Source organism: Ranitomeya variabilis, chromosome 6 (genome assembly GCF_051348905.1).
Source record: "Ranitomeya variabilis isolate aRanVar5 chromosome 6, aRanVar5.hap1, whole genome shotgun sequence".
Classification (NCBI taxonomy): domain Eukaryota; kingdom Metazoa; phylum Chordata; class Amphibia; order Anura; family Dendrobatidae; genus Ranitomeya; species Ranitomeya variabilis.
Window position 1 is genome coordinate 416,446,937 of NC_135237.1, and position 17,065 is coordinate 416,464,001.

General features: G+C 42.2%; 1 protein-coding gene across 1 annotated transcript in view; it reads right to left on the reverse strand.

Moving 5' to 3' along the window:
* SMCHD1 (structural maintenance of chromosomes flexible hinge domain containing 1) overlaps nucleotides 1-17,065 on the reverse strand; it is a 584,899-nt gene that overhangs the window by 252,482 nt on the left and 315,352 nt on the right. Inside the window, exons 24-25 of the mRNA XM_077270310.1 lie at nucleotides 14,833-14,967; nucleotides 10,253-10,480 (exon numbers count right to left, since the gene is read on the reverse strand). Coding sequence (XP_077126425.1) covers nucleotides 10,253-10,480; nucleotides 14,833-14,967 — 363 coding nt within the window. The remainder of the gene's footprint in view (nucleotides 1-10,252; nucleotides 10,481-14,832; nucleotides 14,968-17,065) is intronic.

A 17,065-nucleotide genomic window follows, 5' to 3' on the forward strand; every position in this document is an offset into this window, starting at 1 on the left:
GGAAGAGAGAGCAGCGCGCAGCGATGGAACGAGGATGGTGACTATCACGCAATGCTCACCTCCCCCATATACTCACCTGCTCCCGGACGGTCCCTGGCAGCGTCTCACTGTCAGATGGTCTCCGGGAGCCGGCGGCATCTTCCTGTGTTCAGCGGTCACGTATCGCTCGTTAAAGTAATGAATATGCGTGCATATTCATTACTTTAATGAGCGGTAGCACGCTCGGGTGTCCTCTGAGTATTTGTAAATGCTCGGAGATTTAGTTTTCCTTGCAGAAGCTGAATGATTTACATCTATTAGGCAGCTTGATTACATGTGGGGTTTCCCTAGCAACCAGGCAACCCCCACATGTACTTATGCTGGCTAACAGATGTAAATCATTCAGCTGCGGCGCTAAAAACTAAATCTCCGAGCACTTACAAATACTCGGAGGACACCCGAGCATGCTCGGGAAATCTCGAGTAACGAGTATATTTGCTAATCACTAATACTAATTATTGATATGGTTTCAATCAGTTTAATAGATAATATATACAGTATATCCTTACTTTCAGGGAAGCTAGCAAAAGTTTATTGAAACTTTAATTGCCCATTTAAACAAAGGAATTTAAATGATCAGTCATTTGTTTATCTACTAACAAAGGACTTTTCATTCAAGGATGAGAGCAACTAAGTAGATTGGATGTGTCAACTTTCCCAGGGATGTCACCTGGTGAAATCTTATCTATTTGGTTTACTGGGGTTTCACACTGGCATACCATGATAGATCAAAGTCTTTAGCATGGTTTCAATAGACAGTTTTAACATATAAGAGAGGGACACAGACACACAGCAGGGATTGAAGATGTGACATACAGAGACAGAGGCTCATGGACTTCTACATTGATGAATAATGCTTGTTTTAATGCACATGTATTTTACTTTATTGCTTTTAGTGACTGTTTATTTCCTATCATTTATTAACTAAATTCAATTTTGTTTCCTCAATTCTGGTATAAGCATTTCTTATTCATCACAATCCTTTGAATCTGTTACAAAACAGCACCGAATATTGCCGGAGCTCGAGTAAGATGCTTGAGTCCCTGCCCCGCATGTTTTGCAGCTGTTAGACACCCAAAAAAACATGCAGTGATCCGTGATAAAAGCAAAAGAGGGGAGAAGCCAGCACTGCTTATGGTCAGAACGCAATACATAAAGTGCACATGCAAATACTAATTTCTAACTGTATTTAAAAATGAGACATTTAGCAAACAATTGATCAATTCTTTGAGATACCCCGCCACGTCACGGCATTCTCATAATGGGGCAGTCCTACTCTACTTTTTTTATATTCGCTGTGCCATAAAGGCCTCCTAAAAAGCAAGACCACATTAAATGCAAGCTGTACCTGAAGCATTTCTGAATCACTCCCATGGTGCCAGAAAGGGCAAGTGCAGATAAAGGTTGACCAGGTCCAGTCATAGACATTTCAGGTTTAACCCCCAAACTGCCCAACCAGCACCACGGATAAAGGGTGAGACAGGCTGAGACACAGGTGCACAATAAAACAGAGCCTAGGGCAGGGCAGGGCTGCTGTGTGTGTGTACAGCAGCCTAGCAATCACAGTGAACACCGAAAGAATGGCGTACATAACCCAGCGTGCGCGGCAACAGTGGTGGTCAGCCACATACCAATGTAAAAGCAAAAGAGGGGAGAAGCCAGCACTGCTTATGGTCAGAACGCAAAACAAAGTGCACATGCACATACTAATTTCTAACTGTATTTCAAAATGAGACATTTAGCAAACAGTTGATCAATTCTTTGAGCTACCCCGCCACGTCACGGCATTCTCATAATGGGGCAGTCCTACTCTACATTTTTTATATTCGCTGTGCCATAGAGGCCTCCTAAAAAGCAAGACCACATTAAATGCAAGCTGTACCTGAAGCATTTCTGAATCACTCCCATGGTGCCAGAAAGGGCAAGCGCAGATAAAGGTTGACCAGGTCCAGTCATAGACATTTCAGGTTTAACCCCCACACTGCCCAACCAGCACCACGGATAAAGGGTGAGACAGGCTGCGACACGGGTGCACAATTAAACAGAGCCTAGGGCAGTGTGGGGGTTCTGACCATAAGCAGTGCTGGCTTCTCCTCTCTTTTGCTTTTACATTGATCCGTGATACTTGGTTCCGTGCATACTAGAGCACCTGATGCGAAGTTGAGTAGTAAGCACTTGAGCTCAACACTAGCCTTTCGTCTTCTTTTTTTTTTTTTTACCCCAGTTGTAACCCGAACACCAATTCCAACACCGACCCTAACACACCCATGACCCTAACACAACCCTAAGCTCATTTGCAGAGAATGGAAAAAATAAAAAATATATATTTTACAATTTTTATCTAACTCAGGGGGTGATAAAGGGGATTTGATTTACTATTTTTTGCTTTTGATCACTGTGATCAGGTCTGTTACAGTGATCAAAAGGAACCAATAAGAAAAAATTTCCTATTGTTGCCGCTACCAACCGGCAGATCCCGGCAGGCGCACTGCGCATGCGCCCGCCATTTTCTTCCACGAAGAGAACGTCGGGCCGGAAGAATGATCAGGAGGCGCCGGAGGGCATCATTTCACTCTCTTTTGATGTATATCATGTCAGAAGAGAGAAATCATTGAAAGAGCAGGTACACTGTTTTATTTGCGATTACAGTTATTCACTGAATAACGGTGATCACATAATCGGACACTGGAAAATCCGGCCTTGATCATGATCATGGTAGCCGAAACCCCAGAGATTTTCTGACACTGGAGGGAACTACAGCCTTATGCTCGATCACCGTTTTAAAAAGGCAACGAGGGAATCAGTACACTTAGTGGCTGCTGTTTTATCGGCGGTCGCTAAGGGGTTAATAGCCTACACAGGTAGACCAAAATAAATGAATTGCACTGAACCAATCTGTAAAACATCGCTCAATGTGTAAAGGCTGCCATGGGTCTCGGCAGTGCAGTTGTGGTTTATACAGTACAAGTACACTGTGCAAAAGATCATTTCATCTAATGAACGAGCAAAATGCTCCATGATCGGCAACCTGTATTTCACTGCAAGAGAATCCTGAAACCAGTCCTTTTAAGGATACTTATTCAAGACTATATTTCAGTGTAAATTCAGCTAAAATTTCTAAACATTATGAGCAATAGACTGGGACCTCCATCTGTTATATTAAAGGCATGTTCCCACCTCCAAGATCCATATCCCAATATGTAGTGGAGTAATAATAATATTCCCAAATAACTCCAATTAGAAATGTAGTATTGTTCTTCTGATAAGCTATGTAGCTTATCCTAAGTACAGGGCATTGCAATAACTGAGGTATCCATTGTTAGTTAGTGCTCATTACTACAGATGAGTGAATATGTTCGGGCCTCTCCTTATTCGGCAAGCTATAGCGGTTACCGAATAAGCTGCAGAGAGAACCCGGATCGCACCTCCTGATCAGCTGCCCGACACAGCAGCTGCATGTGCCGCTGCTGTTTCAGTCACAACACATGCATGGAGAGCCCAACAAACAGGCTCTCCATGCATGTGTTGTGACTGAAACAGCCGCGACACATGCAGCTGCAGCGCCAGACAACTGATCAGCAGTAGTGGTCCAGGTATCCAGGTTCCCTCTGCAGCTTAATCGGTAAGAGCTATAGCTTGCCGAATAAGGAGAGACCCGAACATATTTGCTCATCTCTACTCATTACCATGTACTTAACCCCTTAAGCCCCGAGGGTGGTTTGCACGTTAATGACCGGGCCAATTTTTACAATTCTGACCACTGTCCCTTTATGAGGCTATAACTCTGGAACGCTTTGACGGATCTTGGCGATTCTGACATTGTTTTCTCGTGACATATTGTACTTCATGTTAGTGGTAAAATTTATTCGATATAACTTGCGTTTATTTGTGAAAAAAAGGAAATTTGGCGAAAATTTTGAAAATTTCGCAATTTTCCAACTTTGAATTTTTATGCCCTTAAATCACAGACATATGTCACGCAAAATACTTAATAAGTAACATTTCCCACATGTCTACTTTACATCAGCACAATTTTGGAACCAAAATTTTTTTTGTGACGGAGTTATAAGGGTTAAAAGTTGACCAGCAATTTCTCATTTTTACAACACCATTTTTTTTTAGGGACCACATCTCATTTGAAGTCATTTTGAGGGGTCTATATGATAGAAAATACCCAAGTGTGACACCATTCTAAAAACTGCACCTCTCAAGGTGCTCAAAACCACATTCAAGAAGTTTATTAACCCTTCAGGTGTTTCATAGGAATTTTTGGAATGTTTAAATAAAAATGAACATTTAACTTTTTTTCACACAAAATTTATTTCAGCTCCAATTTGTTTTATTTTACCAAGGGTAACAGGAGAAAATGGACCCCCAAAGTTGTTGTACAATTTGTCCTGAGTACGCTAATACCCCATATGTGGGGGTAAACCACTGTTTGGGCGCATGACAGAGCTCGGGAGGAAAGGAGCGCCATTTGACTTTTCAATGCAAAATTGACTGGAATTGAGATGGGACGCCATGTTGCGTTTGGAGAGCCCCTGATGTGCCTAAACATTGAAACCCCCTACAAATGACACCATTTTGGAAAGTAGACCCCCTAAGGAACTTATCTAGATGTGTGGTGAGCACTTTGACCCACCAAGTGCTTCACAGAAGTTTATAATGCAGAACCGTAAAAATAAAAAATCATATTTTTTCACAAAAATTATCTTTTCGACCCCAATTTTTTATTTTCCCAAGGGTAAGAGAAGAAATTGGACCCCAAAAAATGTTGTGCAATTTGTCCTGAGTACGCTGATACCCCATATGTGGGTGTAAACCTTTGCTTGGGCGCATAGCAGAGCTTGGAAGGGAAGGAGCGCCATTTGACTTTTCAATGCAAAATTTACTGGAATTGAGATGAGACGCCATGTTGCGTTTGGAGAGCCCCTGATGTGCCTAAACACTGAAACCCCCTACAAGTGACACCATTTTGGAAAGTAGACCCCCTAAGGAACTTATCTAGATGTGTGGTGAGCACTTTGACCCACCAAGTGCTTCACAGAAGTTTATAACGCAGAGCCATGAAAATAAAAAATAATTTTTCTTTTCTCAAAAATGATTTTTTAGCCCACAATTTTTTATTTTCCCAAGGGTAAAAGGAGAAACTGGACCACGAACGTTGTTGTCCAATTTGTCCTGAGTACGATGATACCTCATATGTGGGGGTAAACCACTGTTTGGGCGCACGGCAGGGCTCGGAAGGGAAGGAGCGCCATTTGACTTTTTGAATGAAAAATTGGCTCCAATCTTTAGCGGACACCATGTCGTGTTTGGAGAGCCCCCGTGTGCCTAAACATTGGAACTCCCCACAAGTGACCCCATTTTGGAAACTAGACCCCCCAAGGAACTTATCTAGAAGCATAGTGAGCACTTTAAACCCTCAGGTGCTTCACAAATTGATCCTTAAAAATGAAAAAGTACTTTTTTTTCACACAAAATTTCTTTTAGCCTCAATTTTTTCATTTTCACATGGGTAACAGGATAAAATGGATCCTAAAATTTGTTGGACAATTTCTCCTGAGTACATCGATACCTCACATGTGAGAGTAAACCACTGTTTGGGCACATGGTAAGGCTCGGAAGGGAAGGAGCACCATTTGACTTTTTGAATGAAAAATGATCTCCATCGCTAGCGGACACCATGTCAGGTTTGGAGAGCCCCTGTGTGCCTAAACATTGGAGCTCCCCCACAAGTGACCCCATTTTGGAAACTAGACCCCCCAAGAAACTTATCTAGAAGCATAGTGAGCACTTTAAACCCTCAGGTGCTTCACAAATTGATCCTTAAAAATGAAAAAGTACTTTTTTTTCACACAAAATATCTTTTAGCCTCAATTTTTTCATTTTCACATGGGTAACAGGATAAAATGGATCCTAAAATTTGTTGGGCAATTTCTCCTGAGTACGCCGATACCTCATATGTGGGGGTAAACCACTGTTTGGGTGCATGGCAAGGCTCGGAAGGGAAGGCGCGCCATTTGACTTTTTGAACGGAAAATTAGCTCCAATCGTTAGCGGACACCATGTCGCGTTTGGAGAGCCCCTGTATGCCTAAACATTGGAGATCCCCAACAAGTGACCCCATTTTGGAAACTAGACCCCCCAAGGAACTTATCTAGATGCATAGTGAGCACTTAAAACCCCCAGGTGCTTCACAGAAGTTTATAACGCAGAGCCATGAAAATAAAAAAATATTTTTCTTTCCTCAAAAATGATTTTAGCCCGGAATTTGTTATTTTCCCAAGGGTAATAGGAGAAATTGGACCCCAAATGTTGTTGTCCAGTTTGTACTGAGTATGCTGATACCCCATATGTGGGGGTAAACCACTGTTTTGGCACACGTCGGGGTTCGGAAGGGAAGTAGTGACGTTTTGAAATGCAGACTTTGATGGAATGCTCTGCGGGCGTCACGTTGCGTTAGCAGAGCCCCTGATGTGCCTAAACAGTAGGAACTACCCACAAGTGACCCCACTTTGGAAACTAGACCCCCAAGGGAACTTATCTTGATGTGTGGTGAGCACTTTGAACCCCCAAGTGCTTCACAGAAGTTTACAACGCAGAGCCGTGAAAATAATAAATGTGTTTTCTTTCCTCAAAAATATGTTTTTAGCCCAGAATTTTTTAATGTTCCCAAGGGTAACAGGAGAAATTTGACCCCAAAAGTTGTCGTCCAGTTTCTCCTGAGTACGCTGATACCCCATATGTGGGGGTAAACCACTGTTTGGGCACATGCCGGGCTCGGAAGGGAAGTAGTGACAATTTGGAATGCAGACTTTGATGGAATGGTCTGCAGGCATCATGTTACGTTTGCAGAGCCCCTGATGTGCCTAAACAGTAGAAACCCCCCACAAGTGACCCCATTTTGGAAACTAGACCCCCCAAGGAACTTATCTAGATGTGTGGTGAGCACGTTCAACCCCCAAGTGCTTCACAGAAGTTTACAACGCAGAGCCGTGAAAATAAAAAATCATTTTTCTTTCCTCAAAAAAGATGTTTTAGCAAACAATTTTTTATTTTCACAAGGGTAGCAGGAGAAATTGGACCCCAATATTTGTTGACCAGTTTGTTGTGAGTACGCTGGTACCCCATATGTGGGGGTAAACCACAGTTTGGGCGCACGTCAGGGCTTGGAAGGAAGTAGTGACATTTGAAATGCAGACTTTGATGGAATGGTCTGCGGGCGTCACGTTGCATTTGCAGAGCCCCTGATGTGCCTAAACAGTAGAAACACCCCACAAGTGACCCCATTTTGGAAACTAGACCCCCCAAGGAACTTATCTAGATGTGTGGTGAGCACGTTCAACCCCCAAGTGCTTCACATAAGTTTATAACGCAGAGCCGTGAAAATAAATAATTGTTCGTTCCTCAAAAATTATGTTTTAGCAAGTAATTTTTTATTTTCGCAAGGGTAACAGGAGAAATTGGACCTCAATAGTTGTTGCCCAGTTTGTCCTGAGTATGCTGGTACCCCATATGTGGGGGTAAACCACTGTTTGGGCGCACGTCGGGGCTTGGAAGGGAGGGAGCACCATTTGACTTTTTGAACGCAAGATTGGCTGGAATCAATGGTGGCGCCATGTTGCGTTTGGAGACCCCTGATGTGCCTAAACAGTGGAAACCCCTCAATTCTAACTTCAACACTAACCCCAACACACCCATAACCCTAATCCCAACTGTAGCCATAACCCTAATCACAAACCTAACCCCAACACACCCCTAACCACAACCCTAACCCCAACACACCCGTAACCCTAATCCCAACCCTAACCCTAATCCCAACCCTAACCACAACTGTAACCCCAACACAACCCTAACCCTATCCTTAACCCTAACCACAAGCCTAATCTTAAATCTATTTCCAACCCTAGCTCTAATTCCAACCCTAACTCTAATTCCAACCCTAACCCTAAGGCTATGTGCCCACTTTGCGGATTCGTGTGAGATTTTTCCGCACCATTTTTGAAAAATCCGCAGGTAAAAGGCACTGCGTTTTACCTGCGGATTTACAGTGGATTTTCAGTGTTTTTTTTGTGCGGATTTCACCTGCGGATTCCTATTGAGGAACAGGTGTAAAACGCTGCGGAATCCGCACAAAATTGACATGCTGCGGAAAATACAACACAGCGTTTCCGCACGGTATTTTCCGCACCATGGGCACAGCGGATTTGGTTTTCCATAGGTGTACATGGTACTGTAAACCTGATGGAAAACTGCTACAAATTTGCAGCGGCCAATCCGCTGCGGATCCACGGCCAATCCGCTGCGGATTTGCAGCCAAATCCGCACTGTGTGCACATACCCTAACCCTACCCCTAACCCTACCCCTAACCCTAGTTCTAACCCTAACCCTAGTAGAAAAAGAAAAAAATATATTTTATTTATTTTTATTATTGTCCCTACCTATGGGGGTGATAAAGGGGGGGTCATTTACTATTTTTTTTATTTTGATCACTGTGATAGGCTATACCGCAGTGATCAAAATACATCTGAAACGAATCTGCTGGCCGGCAGATTCGGCGGGCGCACTGCGAATGCGCCCGCCATTTTGGAAGATGGCGGCGCCCATGGAGAAGACGGACGGACACCGGGAGGCCCGGTAAGTATGAAGGGGGTGATCGGATCACGGGGGGGGGGGGGGGACCGGAGCACAGGGGGGGGGGGATCGGAGCACAGGGGGAGCGGACAGGACGACGGGGGGAGCTGACAGGACGACTTAGGGGGCGGACCACATAACGGAGGACTGGGGAGGAGATCGGTGGGTGTGGGGGGGTACAGATTAGGTTTTCCAGCCATGGCCGATGATATTGCAGCATCGGCCATGGCTGGATTGTAATATTTCACCGTTTTTTTGGGTGAAATATTACAAATCGCTCTGATTGGCAGTTTCACTTTCAACAGCCAATCAGAGCGATCGTAGCCACCGCCCCTGGGCTGAAGCACCACTCCCCCTGTCCCTGCAGATCGGGTGAAATTGGAGTTAACCCTTTCACCCGATCTGCAGGGACGCGATCCCTCCATGACGCATACGCTGCGTCACAGGTCGGATTGGCACCGACTTTCATGACGCAGCGTATGCGTCAAAGGTTGGGAAGGGGTTAAGGTTCCTGAAGGTGTGAACATGACCTCTGCAAAGTATATAGAGTTTCTGACTGACAACTTTCTTCCATAGTATAAAAAGCAGAAACGTGCCTTCAGGAGCAAAATCATCTTCATGCATGACAATGCATCATCTCATGCTGCAAAGAAAACCTCTGAGTCATTGGCTGCTATGGGCATAAAAGGAGATAAACTCATGGTGTGGCCACCATCTTCCCCTGATCTCAACCCTATAGAGAACATTTGGAGTATCATCAAGCAAAAGATCTACGCGGGTGGGAGGCAGTTCACATCAAAACAGCAGCTCTGGGAGGCTATTCTGACTTCATGCAAAGAAAGTCAAGCAGAAAATCTCCAAAAACTCAAGGTCAACGGATGCAAGAATTGTGAAGGTGATATCAAAGAAGAGGTCCTATGTAAACATGTAATTTGGCCTGTTAGGATGTTTTGGAGTTAAATAGCTTTTTTGTTCAGTGAATGTGACCTCCTAATGCTGCAAATTCCACAAATGAGCATTTTCAGTTCTTTAAAACATTTCAAATGTTCAGAAATTCTACTGTGCATAATAATTTGGAACAGTGCATTTTGAGTTTTTATTCATTTTGGAGATTAAACGGTTATCGTTGGGAGGTTTCTTCAATAAAATTCGATGTATACTCTAACGGGTGATGACTTATTAGACTGACTGTCATTTGCATCGACCATTTAAAAAAATCAGAGAAAAATATCATTTGCATAATAATTTGGAACATGCTGTATTGTTTAGCCAACAGCTATCTGAAGTATATGGTCAACCTAAAACTCGTGAAAATTCATCTGTAATGATAGCCGCGTTATGCACCCAGCATCTGCCTTTAACAGCACCAAGTGGAGCTGAGCTCTGGTACCTGTTGTAAACCCCTTACAAGGGGCTTGTACATCTCTTGGATTATAAACTACAAATCAATTTAAGATAATACCAGAATAATCTAAATGAAAAAACGGCCAAGAAGCAGGAAACCAAAACCAAAAAAAAAAAGGTCAACACAAATATTAAAAAGAATATTGGTGGATTTACAATAACAATACATACCTTGAGCTTTTCTGCAAGTTCTGGAGTGATGATAATTTCTCTATCCCCTTCATCAAAAATTTGAAAAATAATATTCTGCACTGTGTCTCCTGCCATCCACTTGATTTCGTCATGATGTTTGATCTGAATGGCTTTGTCACCCTCCACTCTACGTAACACCAGTTTAGCAATATTGGTGCTTGGTTGAAGTTTAATAGTTTTTTCCACAGGTTTTACATCTTTGCAACTCTAGAAGCAAGAAAGAGAAAATAAAATTATCTTCAGTGTAAGTTTTAGAGATCTTCCTCTACAATATTTGGAAACCATGAAGTCTTTGTTGATAAATTTAATTTTAGAGAACACATGTATACAAGTCTAGTAGTGTAAACCATCATATATTGAAGGTACTAGTGATATTTAATGGCAAGTGCCGTAAATAAACGTTGCAGATGTGACGTCGGCAGAGTCGGTGTTAGAGGCAGGAAGCTGCCTAGGGCCCCCGCTTCCCCAGCCAGTTGCGTGCTGCTTATAGAGGCACACCACATGGCTGCTATGGGGCCCGCTGGCCCATCTACCCTCCCCCATGCGCTGCATTCAACTATAATCGGCATAGACGCTGATATAGTTGAAAGCAATGATGGAGGAGAGGGCGTCAGATGACGCTCCTTCCCTCATCATTCCCCTCTGCCTCTAACACAGCTGCTGAGACCAGAGTAGAGACTTGAGCAGCGTGGGGAAAGAGGAGGAGAGGTGAGTATTGTGGGTTTTTTATATATGTATATGTATGTGTATATATATATATATATATATATATATATATATATATATATATATATATATATATATATATATATATATATATATATATATATATATATATATATATATATGTATATATATATATATCTCAGAGTGAGTACTGGACTGTGGGGTCTGGATTATATTCTATGGGGGGAGGGTGGGGTCTGGATTATATTCTATAGGGGGAGAGTAGGGCGCTGTATTATATTCTATGAGGGGGGCTGCATTATATTCTATGGAGGGAGGGTGGGGGCTGCATTATATTGTATAGGAAGGGAGGGTGGGGGCTGCACTACATTATACTCTATGGGGGCTGCATTATACTTTATGGGGTGGCTGCTTTTTGCTCTACGGGGTGGCTGCATTATACTGCATCAAGGACTATTGGAAATACATTATACTACATGAGGAACTATGGGGTGCATTATACTATGGGAAGTGAATTGTACTACATGGGGGACTATTGTGGGTGCATTATACTATACGGAGGACTATGGAGCGTGTACTAACTATATGGAGGACTGAGGAGTGTATTATAATATATGGAGGGACTATGGAGAGTGTATTATACTATATGGAGGACAGAGGAGTATTTTAATATATGGAGGACCACGTGGAGTGTATTATACAATATGGAGGACTGAGGAGTGTATTATACTATAAGGAGGACTATGGAGAATATACTATATGGAGGACAGAGGAGTGTATTATGGAGGACTATGGGGAGAGTATTATACTATATGGAGGATTATTGGGAGTGTGTTATACTATATGGAGGACTATGTGGAGAGTATTATACTATATGGAGGACTATGGGGAGGGTATTATACTGTATGGAGCACTATGGGGTGAATATTATACTATATGGAGGACTATGGGGAGTGTACTCAAATATATGGAGGACTGAGGAGTGTATTATACTATATGGAGGGACTATGGAGCGTGTATTATACTACATGGAGGACAGTAGTGTATTTTAATACAGTGGGGCAAAAAAGTATTTAGTCAGTCAGCAATAGTGCAAGTTCCACCACTTAAAAAGATGAGAGGCGTCTGTAATTTACATCATAGGTAGACCTCAACTATGGGACACAAACTGAAAAAAAAAATCCAGAAAATCACATTTTCTGTTTTTTTTATCATTTTACTTGCATTTTATGGTGGAAAATAAGTATTTGGTCAGAAACAAAATTTCATCTCAATACTTTGTAATCTATCCTTTGTTGGCAATGACAGAGGTCAAACGTTTTCTGTAAGTCTTCACAAGGTTGCCACACACTGTTGTTGGTATGTTGGCCCATTCCTCCATGCAGATCTCCTCTAGAGCAGTGATGTTTTTGGCTTTTCGCTTGGCAACACGGACTTTCAACTCCCTCCAAAGGTTTTCTATAGGGTTGAGATCTGGAGACTGGCTAGGCCACTCCAGGACCTTGAAATGCTTCTTACGAAGCCACTCCTTCGTTGCCCTGGCGGTGTGCTTTGGATCATTGTCATGTTGAAAGACCCAGCCACGTTTCATCTTCAATGCCCTTGCTGATGGAAGGAGGTTTGCACTCAAAATCTCACGAAACATGGCCCCATTCATTCTTTCATGTACCCGGATCAGTCGTCCTGGCCCCTCTGCAGAGAAACAGCCCCAAAGCATGATGTTTCCACCACCATGCTTTACAGTAGGTATGGTGTTTGATGGATGCAACTCAGTATTCTTTTTCCTCCAAACACGACAAGTTGTGTTTCTACCAAACAGTTCCAGTTTTGTTTCATCAGACCATAGGACATTCTCCCAAAACTCCTCTGGATCATCCAAATGCTCTCTAGCAAACTTCAGACGGGCCCGGACATGTACTGGCTTAAGCAGTGGGACACGTCTGGCACTGCAGGATCTGAGTCCATGGTGGCGTAGTGTGTTACTTATGGTAGGCCTTGTTACATTGGTCCTAGCTCTCTGCAGTTCATTCACTAGGTCCCCCCGCGTGGTTCTGGGATTTTTGCTCACCGTTCTTGTGATCATTCTGACCCCACGGGGTGGGATTTTGCGTGGAGCCCCAGATCGAGGGAGATTATCAGTGGTCTTGTATGTCTTCCATTTTCTAATTATTGCTCCCACTGTTGATTTCTTCACTCCAAGCTGGTTGGCTATTGCAGATTCAGTCTTCCCAGCCTGGTGCAGGGCTACAATTTTGTTTCTGGTGTCCTTTGACAGCTCTTTGGTCTTCACCATAGTGGAGTTTGGAGTCAGACTGTTTGAGGGTGTGCACAGGTGTCTTTTTATACTGATAACAAGTTTAAACAGGTGCCATTACTACAGGTAATGAGTGGAGGAAAGAGGAGACTCTTAAAGAAGAAGTTACAGGTCTGTGAGAGCCAGAAATCTTGATTGTTTGTTTCTGACCAAATACTTATTTTCCACCATAAAATGCAAATAAAATTATAAAAAAACAGACAATGTGATTTTCTGGATTTTTTTTTTCAGTTTGTCTCCCATAGTTGAGGTCTACCTATTATGTAAATTACAGACGCCTCTCATCTTTTTAAGTGGTGGAACTTGCACTATTGCTGACTGACTAAATACTTTTTTGCCCCACTGTATATGTAGGACTATGTGGAGTGTATTATACTATATGGAGGACTATGTGGAGTGTATTATACTATATGGAGGACTATGGGGAGGGTATTATACTGTATTGAGCACTATGGGGTGAGTATTATATTATACGGAGGACTATGGGGAGTGTACTAAACTATATGGAGGACTGAGGAGTGTATTATACTATATGGAGGATAGGAGTGTATTTTAATATATGAGGACTATGTGGAGCGTATTATATTACATGGAGGACTATGTGGAGTGTATTATACTATATGGAGGACTATGGGGAGGGTATTATACTGTATTGAGCACTATGGGGTGAGTATTATACTATATGGATGACTATGGGGCATATAATATTATATGGAGGACTGTGGGGCACATTATATTATATGGAGGACTATGGGGTGTGCATTATACAATATAGAGGACTGTGGTGCACATTATACTATATAGAAGACTGTGGGGTGCATTATACTATGTGGAAGACTATGGGGTATAATATACTAAACAAGCAAAATGCTGCCTATTCATCGAGTTATTGGCTTGTTTATGCAGGAACAAAAATAAATGTTCTCAGGAGCACTTCGCCCTGTGAAAACTGCAGATATGCTGCTAATAACGTGATACTGTATGGGGACAGATTGATCTATTAGTGATCGTTCTGTTCCCATCGTCAGCTGGTGGAAAAAGGCTGGGAAACAAGTGTCGAATGACTTCAATATTATCGATCACAATCGTTTAGCGTCCTGAACTCAGTACATGTAAATACAACCAAAAAGCTTCTGCGTGATGTGCAATATGTTAGCACTTGGGGCCCCATTTTAAATATTGCTCACGGCCCACTTTGCCTAAAACTGGCCCTGGGCATCGGCGCTATATGCCTGTGCTAACCACAGTAGGGGCCATTCGCAATATACATTAATATACTGACTGGGATCAAAGAGAACTCCAATCTAAGCTATTTAACTTCTTAGATTGACCATGACATTTAAATACTAAATAGAGAGCAAAACCAGGCACTGTAATAAGCTGTCACTAAATAAAGAAGCATACTCAGGTCATATACCCACTATAAAAGGGTACTTGTCTATGAAGACCACCCAGAAATATTTCACAATAAGAAAAAAAAAGTTTTGCATGAGGTCGGGTCTCAGAAGCCACAATACTAAATACAAGAAGGTTTAATGTACAGTCTGAATATACTTACAGGAATTGCAATTTTGGCTTTTATTAATTGCATTTTCTTTATATTTTGGATTTTAATAGGAGGCCCAGTTAAAATACCACTCCCTGTAGTGCTGCAATCCAACTGGTAAACAGGAAGACTTGGTGCCCCAGTAAACTATGATAAAAAGATGAATAATAAGACTGAATAGAATAAATTACAAATTATAATCAAATATGTACAATGAAGTCTTAGTAACACTTTCCTCAAGGCCTATAAAAGCTAAACGCTTTATTAAAGATTAAGACTAGTGATGAGCGAATATACTCATTACTCGAGATTTCTAGAGCATGCTCGGGTGTCCTCCGAGTATTTGTAATTGCTCAGAGATTTAGGGTATGTGCACATGCTGCGGATTTTGCTGCGGATGCGCAGCGGTTTTGCAGCTGTTTTCCATGAGTTTACAGTACCATGTAAACCTATGGAAAACAAAATCCGCAGTGCACATGCTACGGAAAAAAACGCGCCGAAATGCTGCGTTGTTTATTCCGCAGCATGTCAATTCTTTGTGCGGATTCCGCTGTGCGTTACACCTGCCCCATAATAGGAATCCGCAGGTGTAAAACTGCAGGTGGAATCTGCACAAAAACCGCTTTAATTCTGAAGGTAATACGCAGTGCGGTTTACCTGTGGATTTACAAAAACAGGTGCGGAAAAATCCGCAGACATCCCACCTACGTGTGCACATACCCTTAGTTTTCATTGCCGCAGCTGAATGATTTACAGGTACTAGCCAGTAGGGGGTTGCCTGGTTGATAGGGAATCCCCACATGTACTTATGCTAGCTAACAGATGCAAATCATTAATCACTACTAATTAAGACAAATAACAAGGGCACCCAAGTTATATTTATATACTGAATTTGTAACTTTTTGTACTTTTTTTTTCATCAGAATGTTATTTCCTGTGATACACATTTATTATTTGGCACAGACAAATGTTTTTCAAAACAGAGTAACAAGTTGGTGAGGCCTAAAGTTCAATCAGGAATCAGACATTTATGGGATGTGATGTTTGAAACCAATTCCCTCTCCACAATGAATATACATAGTGCTGGTGGTATGAAGTGATGGTGGGAGCACAGAAACTGTGTAAGGTGAAAGATAGAACCGACACAAATTGGCTGATGTGGCACCCAGAGGCCTAACACAGTTCCCTAGTAAGCTAGGGTAACCACTATTCATATTAGATATTAATCGGCAGAACCTGCCTTATTTCAGTGGGAACAGCCAACCATGTAATGTGGAGGATTTGCAAATGTGGTTGCAAATTTCAACAGCGTTTTGTTCTCTGAGGATATAATCTAATGCTAGCGGAATCTGGCAGGGACTCTCAGAACACATTAGCACTCCGCCAAGTATTCCTTTGTATGGGGGAGTCGGGAAAGTTAGCTATTGGACAAATAATTGTTTATAAGATTGCCATTTAATGTTTTGGAAACCTTAAAAATGGTTGTCCAGCCCTGGTGGAATTTTCGGAAAACACTGGATCTTGCTGAACTGTAACAGTGTTTACGATGATATGAATGTAGTCGGCACATGTGAATATTCCACATTCTAATAATTTTACAAGCTGCAAAACCTGATGGAAAATCTACCAGGGAAGAAAACCCCATTAATCCCTTCCTGACAATGGAAGAACTGGTACGTCCAATGTTGGGTCCATGTCTTTGAGTCAGGCTCTAGAGCTGTGCTTGCATCTTTCCCAGCAGGTAATGACTGTGCTACTCAGCCATCATCTGCCTTTAACAGTAATGGAGAGAAAACTAGGAGACAAGAGCAGTAGGGTCTCATCAGATGGTACAGATAAATAAGAGATGTGGAACCACTGACCTCGTATGGTTGCAAGCTAGCAACATGAAACAGGTATATATAAAGCTGCCGCAAGACACCGATCAGAGATAGACCAGAAAAATTGATGTGCAAGCCGGTGGTGTATTTCACTTGCGCTCTGCTGATAACACTCAAGGCAAAGGTAAATCCAAAGAGTTTAATATTACAGGTTTTTAAAAAGTCAACGCGTTTCAAGGTTTAACATGACCTTTTCATCAAGACAAAAAACCCCCCACATTTTTTGTACTGATGAAGGGGTCACATAGAACCTTGAAACGTGTTGACTTTTTAAAAACCTGTAATATTAAACTCTTTGGATTTTACCTCTGTCTTGAATGTTATCAGCAGCGCAAGTGAAATACACCACTGGCTTGCACATCAAT